General features: G+C 43.3%; 1 protein-coding gene across 4 annotated transcripts in view; it reads left to right on the forward strand.

The window, feature by feature from the left end:
• Positions 1-379: 379 nt before the first annotated feature.
• jmjd1cb (jumonji domain containing 1Cb) overlaps positions 380-17,229 on the forward strand; it is a 181,239-nt gene continuing 164,389 nt past the window's right edge. For all 4 annotated transcript variants that reach the window (XM_080748284.1, XM_080748286.1, XM_080748285.1 and 1 more), the window contains exon 1: positions 380-764. In XM_080748284.1, the coding sequence (XP_080604410.1) occupies positions 597-764 (168 nt within the window). In that variant the 5' untranslated portion in view covers positions 380-596. The remainder of the gene's footprint in view (positions 765-17,229) is intronic.

Genomic DNA, 17,229 nt, shown 5'->3' on the forward strand with positions numbered 1-17,229 from the left:
TTGTTATAATAATCCAATGTTTTCTTTGGGGGGCACTATTTGACACAAACAGGGGATAGGAAACGAGAGTAGTCAATAATAATGTAATAACACATCAAACCGTAATTATTTATTTGTAATAACCAGAATGCTGCATGTCGTCATTACACTGTATTGACTGTAATATCGTAAATATTATCGATAATAGTGAAAAGAGTGGCATTCATTCTCTGCGTGGCGGATGTATCCAGGAGTCTGCGGTTGTTTTGCATGTGGATGCAGCCTCGGGATTGAGCGGAGGAACACCATGGAGGGCGGTAGTGATGTGGGTCCACTGTTCAACGTTTTTTCCACGGAGCTGAAAAAGAGACGCTGACTATTTTGCGGGTGGAGACTGCAACCATTTAAATCCCCCGGGTTGTTTTGTAGCTTTTCGGTGACAAATAACTCGCCCTTTTCTAGAATTTCTTTCCAGGGTTCCTTTCAGAGTGGGGTTTTTCTCTTTCATGTAGTTAAATGACAGGTCTGTAAGGGCGTCGTTTGTCGAAGTTTTGTCCGAGAGAGAGAGCGAGGGAGAGGGAGACAGAGGGGGGGTTTGGACCAGCCGAGGGCCGACCATGGCAGTCGAAGCTCGGCGGCCGGAGCTGGTCGGGAAGCGGTTCCTCTGTGTCAGCGGCGGCGGGGACACGGAGCCGCCCGAGATCGGCGACATCGGCCGCTGGCCGTGGAGGTCCGGTGTGATACGAGCCGTCAGCCACCGTGACAACGACAACCCAGACCTGACGGTAAGAAGAAGCAGGAATATTGTGTGTGTATGTCTCGCTGAGTCGCTGTCTGTCCGCTACATGCAAAGCAAATGGGGAGAGAGAGGGGGGGAAAATCCCTGGCTCTCCAAAGGATTAGATTTTTATTTATATGAATTTTCGCGCCACGAAAATGGCGTATTTCCACGCTTGTATCCGTTGAAAATAGTTTTTTTCCTTTTTGTTTGTTTGTTGAAAATACGTCATTATTTGTCGGCTGGATAGCTCCAGCTCCAAACTCACACACAAGCCAAGACAAGGCAACGTTGCCTTGAATTGAGTGAGTTTTCCTCTGCTTGTTGTTGGTGGACTTGAACAGAAACAACCCCCTGGTCATTTTTTAGACCAGTGTTTCCCAAACGTTCAAATTTCAAGGGTTCATTTGGTTCCATGTGTACACTGTCAGAGTTACAGCCTTGTATGGGTCCATTTAGACCCCCCTAAAGGAACCCACAGTCAGAGTCCCTGGAATCCTCTTTGAGAACCACTGTTTTAGACAAAACACTTTCAGGTGACAGTGAATGTTGTTGTGACTTGAACGCATTCCTGGTCATTTTAGAAAACCTTTTCAGGTGACAGTGTGTGTTGTTGTGACTTACAGGACCACCGAGCTGCCATTATTCACAGATAGACAACCAGTAGGGGGGTTGTTGAAAGCTATAAACCCCCCAAGGGCTTGTTCATGTTAGTCCAGGCGCGCATTTGACTCCTGTCAAATCAAAGTAAAACATATTTTTTTCTTCATGGAATTGTGAAAAGAAGGATGTTTATATAGATTGACACTTAGCTGTGGGAAGTAGGCTATATATACAATGCATTCGGTGTGGGAATTCTAAGGTCTGAGTGAGGACCAGAGACATCAACAACCACACTAGCATTCTAAAATTACTTGTCATTGAAATCAGAAAAGAGAACAATTGCTATACACACGGCTGTTTTCATCGGGCTGTGTCTCCTTTTGAGAGACGGGTTTGGGAATTCCAGTCGAGAGAACTGGCTGAATAATGACAATAATCTGCCCGTGCTGCAGATCAGCTGACGGTGGTAACGTTAGCTTTCTAGATTTACCCCCTTTATAGCCTTTGCATTAAACTAATCCCCACTGCCTCGTGGTTATTAGCCAGAATACACGTTAGACATTGCGGACCAAAACCCTGTTTCTGTCTGTCTGTCTGTCTGTCTGTCTGTCTGTCTGTCTGTCTGTCTGTCTGTCTGTCCGTCTGATGGACAACAACCCTTGCTCCGACTTGGACATGGACGCAGGAATTCCATGACTTGTAAAAACATTTTTTTTAACTAGCTTTGCTGCTGAACAATGCCCAGTCTGTCTGACTACAAAATACTGTCTGTCATTCTATGTAAACACCTTTATCTAAACACCTTTTGTTGTCTTGTGTGTCCAAAGCGTTGTTAGATCTGGATTATGTGTTTATAAGTCATTATTACATTCCGATTACAATTAAGACTGAAGTCCGGTGGAAAAAAAAGGATGAAAAAAAAAAAAAAATCCTGGCAAAACCTAAGTTACTCTGATCCCTTCCCCTCAATTGAACATTGACATTCACATCTTGTCAACATGCCAAAGCGAACAAACAATGAATATTTGCCCTGACAAATCTTTCTCCAACTACCACAGAGACTTTACAGTAGAGTGTGTGTGCTTACATTAAAGCATACTTGCTTATTCTTTGCTTTCTTTTGTTCTAAGAATCCCTGCAGCATGTTGATCAATTGCCAAATGCCACTTCAGCTGTGAGAGCTGTTTATTTGATTGTTTCTATTTTGTGTCTTTTGTGTATAATTTATTGTACATTGTTCTCAGAAAACAAAAATCAACCCATGAGTTGATACTACTCACGACAGCTAATCTCCTGCAGTCATTGTTTCCTTCTGGAATTGGCTCTTAATATGTGTGTGTGATGAGATTTGACATTGTACTGTAGCATTAATTATGTAGACTAGGGCACATCGTCATTGAAAAATACCTCACTTCTCTTATGTGGGGGTTAATGTTATTTACATTTCATGCATTTGTGTGCCTTTCAGAACAGTTCTCACTCTCTTTTGAACAGTGTAGATACAGTATATCGTACCTTCATGTCTGATATGATAGTATTGTATGGTTTTAATTCCATTTTATCGGACACAGTTTAGCTAAATTCCTCCTTCATTATTTAATTTAGCTCTATGCTATTAGCCTATTTGTAAGTAATCCAAAAATAATATTTTATTTAGCTATGTATATAAAGTACTTTAAAAGCCATGATGTCATTAAGTGACCTACACTATGAAAAAAATAATAATAACCCATTTATTGTTACTCCTCTCTGTGCCCAGTGTACAATGGACGTTGGTGTAATGTGATAATTAAAGGTAGTGTTAAGTACTGTGCAGTTCAGTGTGGCACTTTGATAACATCGGAAGTTATTCCATGATTGTATGTTGTTAATGTTAATGTTTTCCCAGCACATTAAATGCATTCATGTGCATGTACACTACCACTATTCTCCCAGAACGCTAATTCCCATGTTGAATTGGCTCTTTGCGTGGCATGATTTAGCCAGTGAGTAGTGTGCTGGTTTAATTCCATACAATGGGACACAGTCTCATTAGCAAGGGGCTTAACTAGCTGAGTGAATACAGTGGAGGAGGATTGGAGATTAGATTAGAAGAAGTGTGTCAAGCCAAGCTGTCAAGTCTTTGTCAAGTGTCTGGTCAGAATAGACCTATAACAACAGAATAATTCTAGGCAAGCAACTGGTATCCAACCGTTCGGTTTAGAGTTATGTAGCCTACCTGAATGACACAGTATAATGGTATAATCGTTTGGATACACATGGATACACATTGTGATGTGCGTGGCTGAGATTTCTCAGTAATACTTAATAATACTTACTGTAACTAGCTATAGGTTGCTTTGACTATGCTCTGGATTAGTGTGTCTGATAAATGTTTAAATTGCTGTAGTTGTAAATTGTAGAGTAGACCTATATCTAATATTATTGAAAACAGAAAGTGTAATAACGTTATAAGTTTTCTCTTCATAAATTTGCTGAGCCGCCCTTTGTCGTGTGTGTGTGTGTGTGTGTGTGTGTGTGTGTGTGTGTGTGTGTGTGTGTGTGTGTGTGTGTGTGTGTGTGTGTGTGTGTGTGTGTGTGTGTGTGTGTGTGTGTGTGTGTGTGTGTGTGTGTGTGTGTGTGTGTGTGTGTGTGTGTGTGTGTGTGGGTGGGTGGGTGGGTGAGAGAGAGAGATCGGGGTAGACCCATAATAGACAGCTGGACTAGCAATAGGTGGCACAGCTTGATTGGCTTGCTGCCAAACGATATCTAGGCTAAAGAATATGTCTGGTACAAATAGTAAGTTATAACATAACATCAGCATGTTGCAGTATAACGTTTAAACTGTTTGGATGTAATTACAGTCCAGTTACTGATAAATTGGATGTCTACTTAATAAATAGATGTGGCCGGATAGAATGTAAACAAGGTAAATTACTCAAAGTCATTCTAAACCGATATCTGGGGGAGACCATAACATTAATGAATATAATATTAGTCCAATTTTTTTAAACAATGGGACCTCAAATATGCCTATCGCTCATGGGGTCCCCACTTGACAAGAGTAGTAATAGGCCTATGTTTTAATGAGGCCAACTCACAGGGCAAGAGAATACATTTTTCATTTGGTCCCTGGGATAAAAATAAAATAAAACTTCTACGACTCCTACATTAAAATAACTCTGTTTAATGGCATTGTAAATTCCTCTCCAGTGACCCAGTATTGGGGCTGCAGGGACAAAGACACAGTAGGAAATGTAGGGGAGATAAAGTCCTTCAGTCAAACATGAAAGCGTGCAGGCTGGAAGAACTGGATGAAAATAAACTCCAAAGACGATGGAGTCCTTCACATTCTAATTTAGGCTTAGGGTGCAGAGTCAGACAGCAATGAAATAAAGAGTGGCATTATGAATTACTTTTCTCCATTAATGGTGTTGTGATTGATTCCCTCTCATACCTAGTTGTCTCCACCAGCCGAAGGCTGAGGGAGAGTATGTTTTCCCCTCCGTCCGTCCGTCCGTGCGTCCGTCCGTCCGTCCGTCCGTCCGTCCGTTTGTCCGTTACCAGCTAATCTCCGGCGCCGTTGGCCCGGTCGCTGCCAAACTGTGCACACACACTCCCTCGACACCAATTCAGAACCTCTGCCCCAAATATTTCACATGGGCCTGTTCTAGCGCCACCAGGAGGCCGACTTTTGCAAAACTAACTTTTGCCAGTACTCCTACAGATTTTGTCCAAAAATCACGTAAATCAGTAGACAGTATCTCTACAGTCATGTGATCGACATGGATGTGTCAGATTTTCCATATTCCATCCTGATTGGCTAAAACTGGCTTTCAAAGTTTGCAGGATTGGTCAGTTTTGAATAAAATGCCTGAAATCCTGAACGCAGTGTGCGATTTTGGTGAAATTGTGCATGCACATTCCCAATAGGCAGAGGAATAAATGCCACTTAAGAAAAATCAAATCAGCCTCATGGTGGCGCTATAACAGGCCGATTCATGTTTTCACCTATAACTCCACCGATTAGTGTCAAACTTTGTATGCGCACTCCTTAGAGGCCAAGGTAAAACCTTTTCCCTGCATTTTTTACATCAGCCTTTTATAGCGCCATCAGGAGGCCGACTTATGTAAAACACATTACATGCCTGACCTGGTGGAGACCTGTGCTCGGAAGAGCACTGCTTCTAGTTAGTAGTGGACCTTTTAGGGACACCGATGAGGTGGAAAGGGGGGTGCACCAGCGGCAGAAACCCACGTTGGCACTTTGGTCAGGAAACTGCCACGCTCATCTGTATTCACAATGAATGGGGAGAGCAGGGCAGCCAGGTCACTGCCTATAGGATCCATTGTTTTCCATTAGAGTTGACTAGTGTGTGTGTGTGTGTGTGTGTGTGTGTGTGTGTGTGTGTGTGTGTGTGTGTGTGTACAGTAGCAAGCTATTGGTAGTTGGTGCTAGTTTATTTTCAGGGCTGTGCCCTAGGGTCATCCCTCTCACTATGGCTCTCTAACTGTATTGCTAATCAGCAGAAAATGACAGGGAATGACAAGGGAAGAACCTTCCACATACAGAACACGGCAGTTGCACTGCTGCGCTGGCTGGAATGGAATCTGGCATGGAAAGGTGTACTGTGTGTGTGTGTGTGTGTGTGTGTGTGTGTGTGTGTGTGTGTGTGTGTGTGTGTGTGTGTGTGTGCGTGTGCGTGTGTTACATACAGAATAACACCGAGGTTCAGAGTACAGATGTGAAGGCGAGAGACAGAAAAATAAACATGTAGAGTAGAGGTGTTGTTTTTACCTTTAATTTTGGCCTTAAGAGTCTGTCAAATAGGGCATAGCTTTTAGGAGGTGTTGTTGCGGGTTAGATTTCTGATGAATGAAATCAAATCAAATCAAAGGATTTCTCATTTATGTGTTCTACCATCAGAACTACATCATGAACAAATTGGGTTACAATACTAATATACTGACAATTCATATGGAGGTGAATTTACTTATTGGACATGGGCAACAAGATAGATTAAAACCCACTAAACTATTCTTTTTACCAGCCCAGAAATACACAGCCTTTCTATGCAGTGACGGATTTATGGAAGACTCAAACATAAATCCACTACTGGTATGTAGATGAGAACATGAGACCCGCCACCAAGTTCATTCACTTGTGCATCGTAAGATGACATTTTGTCGCAAATCTTACTGGCGCTTGAGCCATCAATGCTGATATTTTGTTGCTAAAAGGTTGGTTGTACTATGAGCCACCAAGGTTGATATTTTGTTTAGCACTGAACTATCAATGCTGATACTTTGTTGCATTTTTTTTAACCTTTTTAAGTGTTAGGTGGCTTTGTAATATTCCATGCCAAATGAGTGTGCATGTGTGTGCGCACGCTCGCGCGCACGCACGCGCGCACACACACACACACACACACACACACACACACACACACACACACACACACACACACACACTTTAATATATTGACGTATAAACACAACTTATGGAAATGTCTTCTATATTAGATGTTTCAGTTTGTGTATTCCTTTTTTCCTCCACATAGATCAATGGATAACCTGGTATATTCTTTAATTATAGATAGATCTAGGTAAATCTTTGGGAGTCGGGACACAGCCACCCTGTTGCTTTCTAATGGACATCCAATGTCCTGTTTCCTCACCATTATTTCCTGGTTGTTTTGTGTTGTCAGTATTCATCATGTGTCTCTGTGTTTAGTTGCCTCCCAGCGTAACAACTGAACCCACTGAACTCATTTCGTTCTTGCCGACACCCCAGCAGGGTCTCTAAATGCAAGGCTGTGGTATATAAACTATAGCAAAATGACATCGTCTGAATTGGTGTCTGCCTGGATGTAAGAGGGCTGTTTATTCTATAGCACATAGTAGCAATAAAATGGTATTATTCTCTGCGACAGTGAACTTTCTTTGATATTTTCCGCAGGGAGGATTCAGTGTTTTGCAGTATAGGATCACTCAAATGCTATAATATATGAACAATATGAATAATTAATCTGTTTTTACATTGTATTCCATGTATACTTTGTACAGGTATACACACATTAATTCCAGTGCTCTATGGCACTGTGTTCCTGTTGTCATGAGCACACACAACAAAAATGCCAATAATTATGTTACGGAGTGATAGCACCGGTAAAACATTATGTTATAATATTTTTCGGGAGTAGTGCTGTGTGCTATCCAGGGTTATGTGGTGTTCTGGTAGCCCCAGTAACTAGATACTGAGAGTGTTAGTGGTTTGTTTTCTGGTGCCTAAGGAAACAAAATGTAACCTGAAACCAGGATGGGCTGGCTAGCTGGCTGACTGACTGACTGGCTAGTGGCTACCCATCCCCCCTCTTTCTCTCTTTCTGTCACATACACCACACACACACACACACACACACACACACACACACACACACACACACACACACACACACACACACACACACACACACACACACACACACACACACACACACACACACACACACTAGACTCACACCACAGTACACCACGGTGCAACATAAGGCGGCCATAAAGCCCAGTCTCCTATAGGCTAGCAGGCTGCCCAGATAACCCTGGGAATACATTAGGTTGTACTACTCACCAGCTGCTGCCATGCTGTTGGAATGACTTGACTAGACCTGAGTGTCTCATTGACTGCTGCTATCTCTCTAGCCCAAGGCTCTACTGTACTTCCATCTTTAGCAGGATTATGCTTCCATTGGCAGTTGCATGTACATGTATGATATGTATAGTCTAATGTCCATAGTATGTCCGTCTTTCTCTTACAGTAAAAGGCCCTGAATCCTTCTTCCACCTTGTGTCAGTATCAGTATGTATTGCTTGTTATATGCTTGCCATCAATATCACTTGCGTAGATGCCCCAAACAATACACTAGCTAAGGTTAGCTGACAAATTGAAATGGAGCAGTGGAGCACATAATACAGTACAATGTCACAGAGAAGAGAAGATCTTAAGTTGTTCAGACGGTGTCCCAAGTATCCTTTGTGTGCACTGATGTTTTTCAAATTCAATATCGTTTTCCAATTATTTGTTTTTGTCTCCAAGATCAGTATAAGATTCATGATGAAATACAATTTGTGCAGTGAACCCTTTTTAATTTTGTAATAAACGAGAGGCTTTATAGAGCAACTAAGCATAGCAATTGTAGTAGTAACACATAACTCACTGACAGAAAGAGAAACCCAGACAATGACTGTAGCATGAATATAGAATGAGTAAGGCCAGCTTGTCCACTAGGCGCTTGTTATCTCTTAGCTCATCATCAGACAGTGACACTACCTTGGAGGAGCTCCATCTGTCCATGTCCTCTCCACTGGGATAAACTAAGACTATGTGAGATAAATCCTCGGCTGATATAGGGGAAGTAGCATACTGGTAACATATGATGGTGATAGAAAGCAGCCCACAGGGAGCAAAAAAGATAAAAAGAATATGTCTTTGTCACAATTCCTGTGATACAGAAAATCCTATTTTGGAATGTCTATATAAGGAAACTTTCATAGTTGCATTGTTCTTTAGCTGTGCCATTTTAACATGAGCACTGCTGTTTAGAATATTGTCCTGGTTTATGTGGCGCTTTAGGATACTGTAAAAATGTGAAAGCTACGTCGCTTTAAACAGAGCACTTTAGGACAGGATCTTTTCTTGGACACAATGAAGATATCAAATGGAGTTCAGAATGCCACTGCCAGGGAATGCTGGCTTGGCCCTCGGCGGACTGCTCTACCAAGGAATCCGGGGGAAGGCTATTTTGGCGTCGCCGACAGCCCAAAGCCAGTAATGAAGAGGTTTGGTTTTGTTCTGTTTGGGAACACCTCCCTTTGAATCGAGCAATTGCGGCTTAGGTTTGTTGATCTCGTTCCGGGGCCGTGTTACTTACTCCTTTTGATGGAGGTGACTAGTAGACACTGTATTGCGTATGTTGGCATTCCAGTTGTTTACCAACCAGTTCCTCATAACGCTCCCAGCCTGAAGAGAAATAGGACGTTAGTTCCTTACACCTTACTTAAAACAACCCATCTGAACTATTACCTGTGATCTTCATTTGGTCGTGACCCACATCTTGGAATACTTGGAGTTGAGTGAGGGAATGCTGCCGTGCATGTCTGTCTGTGTGATTCGTCTGCCTGTCTAGCTGCCTGTCTGACACCAGTTGACCCTGTAATGTTGCGTGGTTAATCCTGTGTTGTCAACTAAAGTGGGCAGCACACTTCAAAACAAGTCAAATTGTTTTGACCAAAGTAGTTCACTGCAGACAAAATTACATCCCATTAGTTAAGACACTGCCCAAAGGCATTCAGTACTGTTGAATATTAATTCCAGACTCATCACACAGAATATTTTGTCTTGCTCTGTGGTGATTTTCACTATTTAGAAAATCATTCAGGTGTAAGAAGTGCCAAATAAAACCCCCAAACATTGGATTTGTTTGTTTTGTATGCAATGACATCATTCTTACGACCTTGTCTCTTTGTGTTGTTGTTGTAAGTTGCAACCCTTACCTTAACCCTTGTTGTTTGTACCAGGGGAACATTGCTGAGGGTATGACTGGCAGCAGACCTGTCCTTCCATCACACATTGTTGAATTTAATAAAACGTCCTCCATTCTGTCTCCCAATCATCTCACTTAGCCTTAGCATGATAATAATGCTAGTCTTGATATAACATCATGTAATGCTGATCTGAAAAGTGAAAGTAATTGATAGTTGGGTAGCTTGGCAGTGTTCTGTGGGCAGTGGCAGACCTTACTCCTATTTAATATATGGACAGACATGATGGGAATTAAACAAATTAGAAATTCTGTTCCTACGAAACAGTGTGGGCTCGCATGTAACACCATGTATGGGCACAAAGATCTACCCTTTTGGTATATGTATCCCTTTTATGCCCATATATGAAGATCCCTGATGTCATCGATATATAGCCCAAAATAGCCCCTTCTATGTTTATGTAACAAAGGTGATTTAATTTACCAAAAATATTATGAAATAAAAATAAATAAACTCAGATAAATGTACAACAACAAGTAGGTCAGGAGTGGCTTATTGTTGGTATATTAGCCTATAACACAGGAGTCTGTCCCTGTTACAATACAGTGAATACGCTAGACCCCTGGCACATGGATTGCTGAGGTGGAGTGCCATACCTACCGTCTGCTACCAGTACTTGCCGCACCCAAGCCGTGCTACTCATACACTGAGTTGGCAGTGCCTGGGATCGATTCCATGACCTTGTGGTCCAAAGGCGAGAGCTCTACCGACTGAGCTACCCACACACGACAAGTAGAACTTATTTCTTCGCTACACAAGTAGATATGGAAACACATGCTGTCTGGCGGATCAGGCCTAAAAACCATCACTCCTGTAGTCTCAATGGGTTTCAGCAGAGAATGCGTCGGCCCCATTTCCCATTACCCCGTTGGCGCTGTTATGTTCTTTCAATCTCACACATTATCATTACATTCAGCCTGGCCTTGTGCTGTGCAAGAGGCTAGGCTTTTAACTACTGCAGTTGTATGACTCACTGGCTAGCTCGTTGATATTTCAGAAAGGGAGACAGACAGAGCAGAGCGACAGGAAGAGAGAGATGGATGTTTTGTTTTGTTTTTTAGTCCTATTGCCACAGTCCTATTTCCTCCATGATAATAACAATTATCCTTAGGTATTATGACCTTTGCATAGATAATCCAATGTATTTGCATGAAAAACTAAACAATAAACGGACAACGAAAATCTACAACGAACGTGCTTCCTCTCTATGATACTTCTTGCACACCTACTCCGGAATTGCCATCCAACGAGTCTCAGCGATGGTGCGTCACTTTTTCAGTCACCTGACTGCATTCTTTTCCGATGCCTTAAAAACTGATGAAATCACATCAGACTCTGTGTGCAAGGGCCTTTTATTGGTTTAGATTCAGATAATTTGGCTTCTCCACTCACTGCCCACTTGGAGGAGTCCAGTCTGTTCCTATTAAAATTTCGCCCATTTGCCAGAGAAGCTTGCAGCTTACAATGGCCAAGTGGAAATACACAGGCAAGACATCCTTGCACATTGTAACCACATCAGGTGGTCTAGAGAGAAGTAATGTTGAGTCCTTGGATGAATGAAAAGCAGGAAAAATAGCTAAATCGCAGCTCTAGGTCTTCAAAGAGATGGTGTGAAGAGAGAGTGAGTGTGTGGTGTGGTGTGGTGTGGTGTAGTGTGGTGTGGCGTAGCTTGGGGTTTGTGTGTGTGTGTGTGTGTGTGAGTGTGAGACAGTGTGAGGGATGTGTGAGCGATGGTAGATGTTCTGAACTCTCTCATTAGTAGCATGGTTTTACAGCCCTGTGAGAACAGCCAGGCACACTGGCAGAGAGCACGAGTGAGAGAGAGAGAGAGAGCGAGAGAGAGAGAGAGAGAGAGGGGCGGGAGAACTAGAACGAAAGAGGGAGTGAGACAGACAGAGAGAGAGAGACAGAAAGAGAGAGAGAGAGATAGAACATTAGAAGGGATAGAAAACGAGGGAGAAATGAGAATGTGAGAGAGAGAGGGGAGAGAGAAACGGAGTGGAGAGAGAGCAAGTGAGGGAGGGAGAGAGAGGGGTCTCTTTCTCTTCTCTGTCTGGCCTCTCTCCCATAGCAACAGCGGCTTAGCCACGTGAACGACAGTTCCTCTGAGTTCACCGACTGCACAGCGCTTAACTCCTTCACCGCCGCATCACATCAGCCGCATGCAGCAGTAACCAAACGCAGAAATAGAGATGGAATAAAAACAGCAGCAGCAATCCCCCCGCCCACAAACAGCACTTAACCCCTTCCCTGCCACTTCAGAAAGGCATTGCGTCAGAAATTATATTGGATGGATATGTCCCCAATCTACTCTGAGTTTGTACCGAATGCACACACACACACAGAAAAAAGAAAGGAACAGGGATGCAATTATATATAGAACACAGCTGGAGAGAATGCCCTCACAGGAATATACATCATCTGACATCTCAACTCTCGTGTTTGTCAGTCAGCAGCAGTAGAATGCAACACTGTCATATAGAGTAATGACATCGGTGCCAGGGTGGTATCGAGTCAATCTAGAAGAAAGTGATTGTTGAGTCATTCTCCAGCAGAGCCGCGGTTCCTCTGAGGTCGCCATCTGCACCGATCTTAACTCTGCCGGTGCATTTCAGGACAGCCAGAGAGCCAAAAATGAAATGCAGAGAAAAACTTCAGCCTATTGCCTAAAGAGGTATACAAAAACTCATCACGTGGAGAGCAGTCAGAGCACATAATATGCCATGGTTCTGCAAGCCATTTTAGATCCCTGTAAAAACCTAAGGAACTGCTGCATAACTGATATGCAAACGCTCAAGGATAAGTGTTTGCCAAGCCAATATTTCCAGCTGTCATTATCAGTGGCTTTCCTTTTGTTGGTTCTTTCTTTCTATAGTATTGGAGGTAATAGGTCCATAGTCTGCTATTGATCTGTATGGGAGCCTCACCATTTCACTGCCGAGTGGAGCAAATGGTCAGAGACAATCATAAAAGACAAAACATCTCTCTCTCTCTCTCTCTCTCTCTCTCTCTCTCTCTCTCTCTCTCTCTCTCTTTTTTTTTCGATCTGTTCTGTTTTTGTTCAGCAGGGCTATAGCTAGCTAAGTAACTAGTTCCAGATGGGTTGTATGATGTTAGACCTCTCCTCTCCTCTCCTCTCCTCGCACTGCATACTTTCACAAATCAAATAAATGGTCGGCCTGTGCACTGAAGGCCTCCTCTCTAAAAATGTTTGGCAGCAACGCCAAAAGCCTTGGCCTCTCCCCTTCTCCTAACTCCTTTCTTTACCTGTTTCACCATGTTACGCTTTCTCTGTCACCTCTCTGTTTCCCTCTGTCTGTTCTTCCGCTCTCATACTCTTTGTGTATGTGTGTGTGTGTGTGTGTGTGTGTGTGTGTGTGTGTGTGTGTGTGTGTGTGTGTGTGTGTGTGTGTGTGTGTGTGTGTGTGTGTGTGTGTGTGTGTGTGTGTGTGTGTGTGTGTGTGTGTGTGTGTGTGTGTCTTTCTCAGTGGTGGTATTCGACGTGCCCTGACTGGAATGTAAGCTGCAATTAAACAAGTTAACTCTTGTTACCTCATGAAGAAATGGTTTCTTAGCTTGGCTGGCCCACAGTGATATTTCATTTCTCTGTCTGCCTGTCGGCTGTCTGTCTGTCTGTCTGTCTCTCTTTCTTTCCCTCTTTCACTCTATCCTCTCTGTCTGTACCCCTGTTCCCTCCATGTCTTTCTGCCACAGAGGAAGTCATGTGTAACAGTAGTAATGTCCAGTCCTGGATAGTAATCCACAACTTCCCCATTGTCCTTTCACCCTCGTATATTGTATGTTACTCAATCATCATTAGGAGATGTACTGTAAACCGTAGCCTCAAACCAATTCCACCAGAATAGTGGTATGAGACGGTTTTACTCAGGGAGTGGTTGTGAAAGCAGTGTCTTCAGCAGAATCCTCACAATTATGCGGCACTGCACCTTAGCTAAGCTCATGCCATATATGTATACAGAGTGGCTTCAAATGAAGTAATAAAATAGAACACAATAGAAACTGCCACCAAAGATGGCTAGTAACCTAGCTGGTCTTTCAAGCTGTCACCTGGCCCAGATAAAAATTCTAAGATAGTAGTTGTCTGTCTAAACCGATACTGTAAGCCAACAAATCTGTCATGTCCAGCTGTTTGCCTGTTCATTCGTCTGTCCCACTGTCCGTCTGTCTGTCTGTCCATCCATCCAACGTGGTGGTTGTATGATGAAGAAAAATATATAGCTTATGAACCACCTAGTCTGCCGGGTCACGAGATGGAGTACTTTGTCAGTCAAACCAAGTGCTGCTCTTCAACTTGTACATTGTCTTCCCCCTTGCATCACATCGACATGCAACATGTGAGAGAGAGCAAATATGTGAGTGCACACATGCACGCACGCAGGGCCTGTTTTGTCTTTTGTAGCGTGTTGTCATGGTTCTGTGGTAGTTTGGCAGCCACTGAAAGGCACAACGCTTACTTAGCTCTCTTTTTTTGTGTGCCTCGGGCGAGAGACACAGACCCACCCACGAGAGAACAAGAAAAATAAAGAGAACAAGGGAAAGAAGGGGGAGAGAGAGAGAGAGAGAGAGAGAGAGAGAGAAAAAATAAAAAGAGAGAATGAAACGGGAAGAAAAGGAGAAAGCGGGAGAAAACTGCAGTGTGACACACCTTGAAAGAAAGGGCTTGATGGGAGTGCCTGCGAACTCAAAACTGGTTTTAACGCACACACACACACACACACACACACACACACCCACACACATACACATACGAGATACGACACGACACGACACAATACAACACAACACACCTATGAAGTGAGGCGTGGCTGTAGTAGTGGAGTCCTGCGGTGTAATGAGGCTTGTGAATGGAGAGTAGAACTGCACCGGTGGCTTATTTTGCATGCCGTGATTTCCAATGCGGGAGAATCCCTTTGGAAGGCACAGAGTGCAGCCTGGGCCGAATGTTTAATCCCTGCAGCAACCTAAACCTAAAAACATTGAAACCTCAATTTGATTCCGCAGCGAAATAGGTTTATGTTTGTTTGTTTTAAGCCCTAACGTGACTTATATGAAGTAGGATGTGGATTTAGCACCATTTACTGCTATCAAAAGCTGGCGAATGTTGTCTTTGTGTTCTTGTGTGCTTTCTAAAGCACTCTGTGGTGAAGGTCGTTGTTGATCTACAGAGAACGAGTTAACCTGTGACCGATGATGACGGCGCATTGGGGAAATGTACATGCATCCATGCACTGTGTGTGTGTGTGTGTGTGTGTGTGTGTGTGTGTGTGTGTGTGTGTGTGTGTGTGTGTGTGTGTGTGTGTGTGTGTGTGTGTGTGTGTGTGTGTGTGTGTGTGTGTGTGTGTGTGTGTGTGTGTGTGTGTGTGTGTGTGTGTGTGTGTGTGTGTGTGTGTGTGTGTGCACGCGCGCGCGCGGGATTAGCAGTGTCAACGTAAGTCCAAAGTGCATGTTGACATTACAGCAAGCAACCTCTCCTAGCAGGCCAGGAGGTAACCTCTGTATAGGCCACAATGTACACACAAGCACACCAATATCGACAATCTCACTGAGGGAGACCATTGTATTTGAATTGGTTCACATCTGAAATTTCACAATACCTGTTTACAATAATATACATATGATAATACTACTACTAATATAACAATAATAACTAAAGCACAGTAATTGGTGTACACTTTTTGTTTCTTTTTCTCCTCAACTTTGTCATTGCCAATCCCTGGCTAGCTTCTGGTCTATTGCTACAGCTACCTTCGATACACCACATGTCCGTTATTGTTGCAATGCAAAAATGAATTTGGAGTTGATAGACGTTTATAAAAGGATTATTACATGAGATTACTTGAGGCCTCTTCTTTGGTGGTACTCAGAAGAGGACGTGGCTTCTCATTACCCTTATAGAGAGCACACGCGTATCTATAAATCATCTGGGGTAAGGCTCGTTCTTGTAATGGAGCGCTTGTTAACCCTACAATAGCTAAACTGCTGTTGCTAGCTACTAGCTTGGTGTCTCATATTGCTTGGGTGCAACTCTTACACATGTGGTAAATCCTTCTAGCTGCAGTGTCACTGTGAGCAGTGACTGCTTGACAGCTCTGGTCTAAACAATACAGTCCGGAATAATGACAGATGTTACCACAAAGAGCGTTGTGTATTTAGGGTGGGTTTATATTGTATCCATTAAATCACATGTGTTGTGTAGGTTAAGCCTGTATATCTCTGTGGCCTTGAAAACGGCAGGCAAGGGACTATAATATGTAACATGAGATTGTTCCTTTAGAATCTAGGGCAAGGTTCCTTCGACTCACGTGTGAGAGTGAGAGAGTTTGTGTGTGTGTGTGTGTGTGTGTGTGTGTGTGTATGTGTGTGCATGCAAGCGTACTACTGCGTACTAAGTGTCATGGAAATGCATAATGAATGTGTCTGTATTTGTGGCCATGATTGCTTGTGTGTGAACTGATGTGTCTCTGGCAGTCTGCAAATGTGCACACATTCGGGTGCATGATTTGTTGTGTGTGAATGTGTAATATGTGAGAGTAGTGGGCATACATGTTGTGTGGACACACACACAGGTGTGAATACTATTTTTGTGCTGCTTTTGTGCATGTATGTATGTATGCATTGTGTGTGTGTGTGTGTGTGTGTGTGTGTGTGTGTGTGTGTGTGTGTGTGTGTGTGTGTGTGTGTGTGTGTGTGTGTGTGTGTGTGTGTGTGTGTGTGTGTGTGTGTGTGTGTGTGTGTGTGTGTGTGTGTGTGTGTGTGTGTGTGTGTGTGTGTGTCAGTGCAGCAGTTGAAGGCAAGGGAGGGGTGTTCTACTGCTGGCTCCATTGATTGGTTCCATGCACACTGAAACTTGACCTTCACAGCAGATGTCTGTAATGCTGCCAAGTACACATGCACACACACACACACACACACACACACACACACACACACACACACACACACACACACACACAGAACATGCAGAGCGCACAGCTAAAGCCTTGTTATGCTGCTGCTCTCACTCTCATTTCGTCTCTCTCTTTCAGTCCTACTCAGGCATTTCTCTCTGACTGTCTGTCTGTCTATCTGTCTTTCAGTCTCTCTCTCTCTCTCTGTCTCTGTTGGTTGTTCCATATTAGTGTGATTTATGCCCGTCCAAGACCAGACAGGCCCTTCTAATCTACAGCAAGTTCAGTCAGGCAGGCAGACAGAATTATTTGGCATTTTATCCCTGACCGGCTCCCCTCCAGCACAGTTCACTGCATACACAAACCTACCGCTTGTAGGAGTGT

Source organism: Nannobrachium achirus (assembly GCF_963921795.1).
Source record: "Nannobrachium achirus genome assembly, chromosome: 18".
Classification (NCBI taxonomy): domain Eukaryota; kingdom Metazoa; phylum Chordata; class Actinopteri; order Myctophiformes; family Myctophidae; genus Nannobrachium; species Nannobrachium achirus.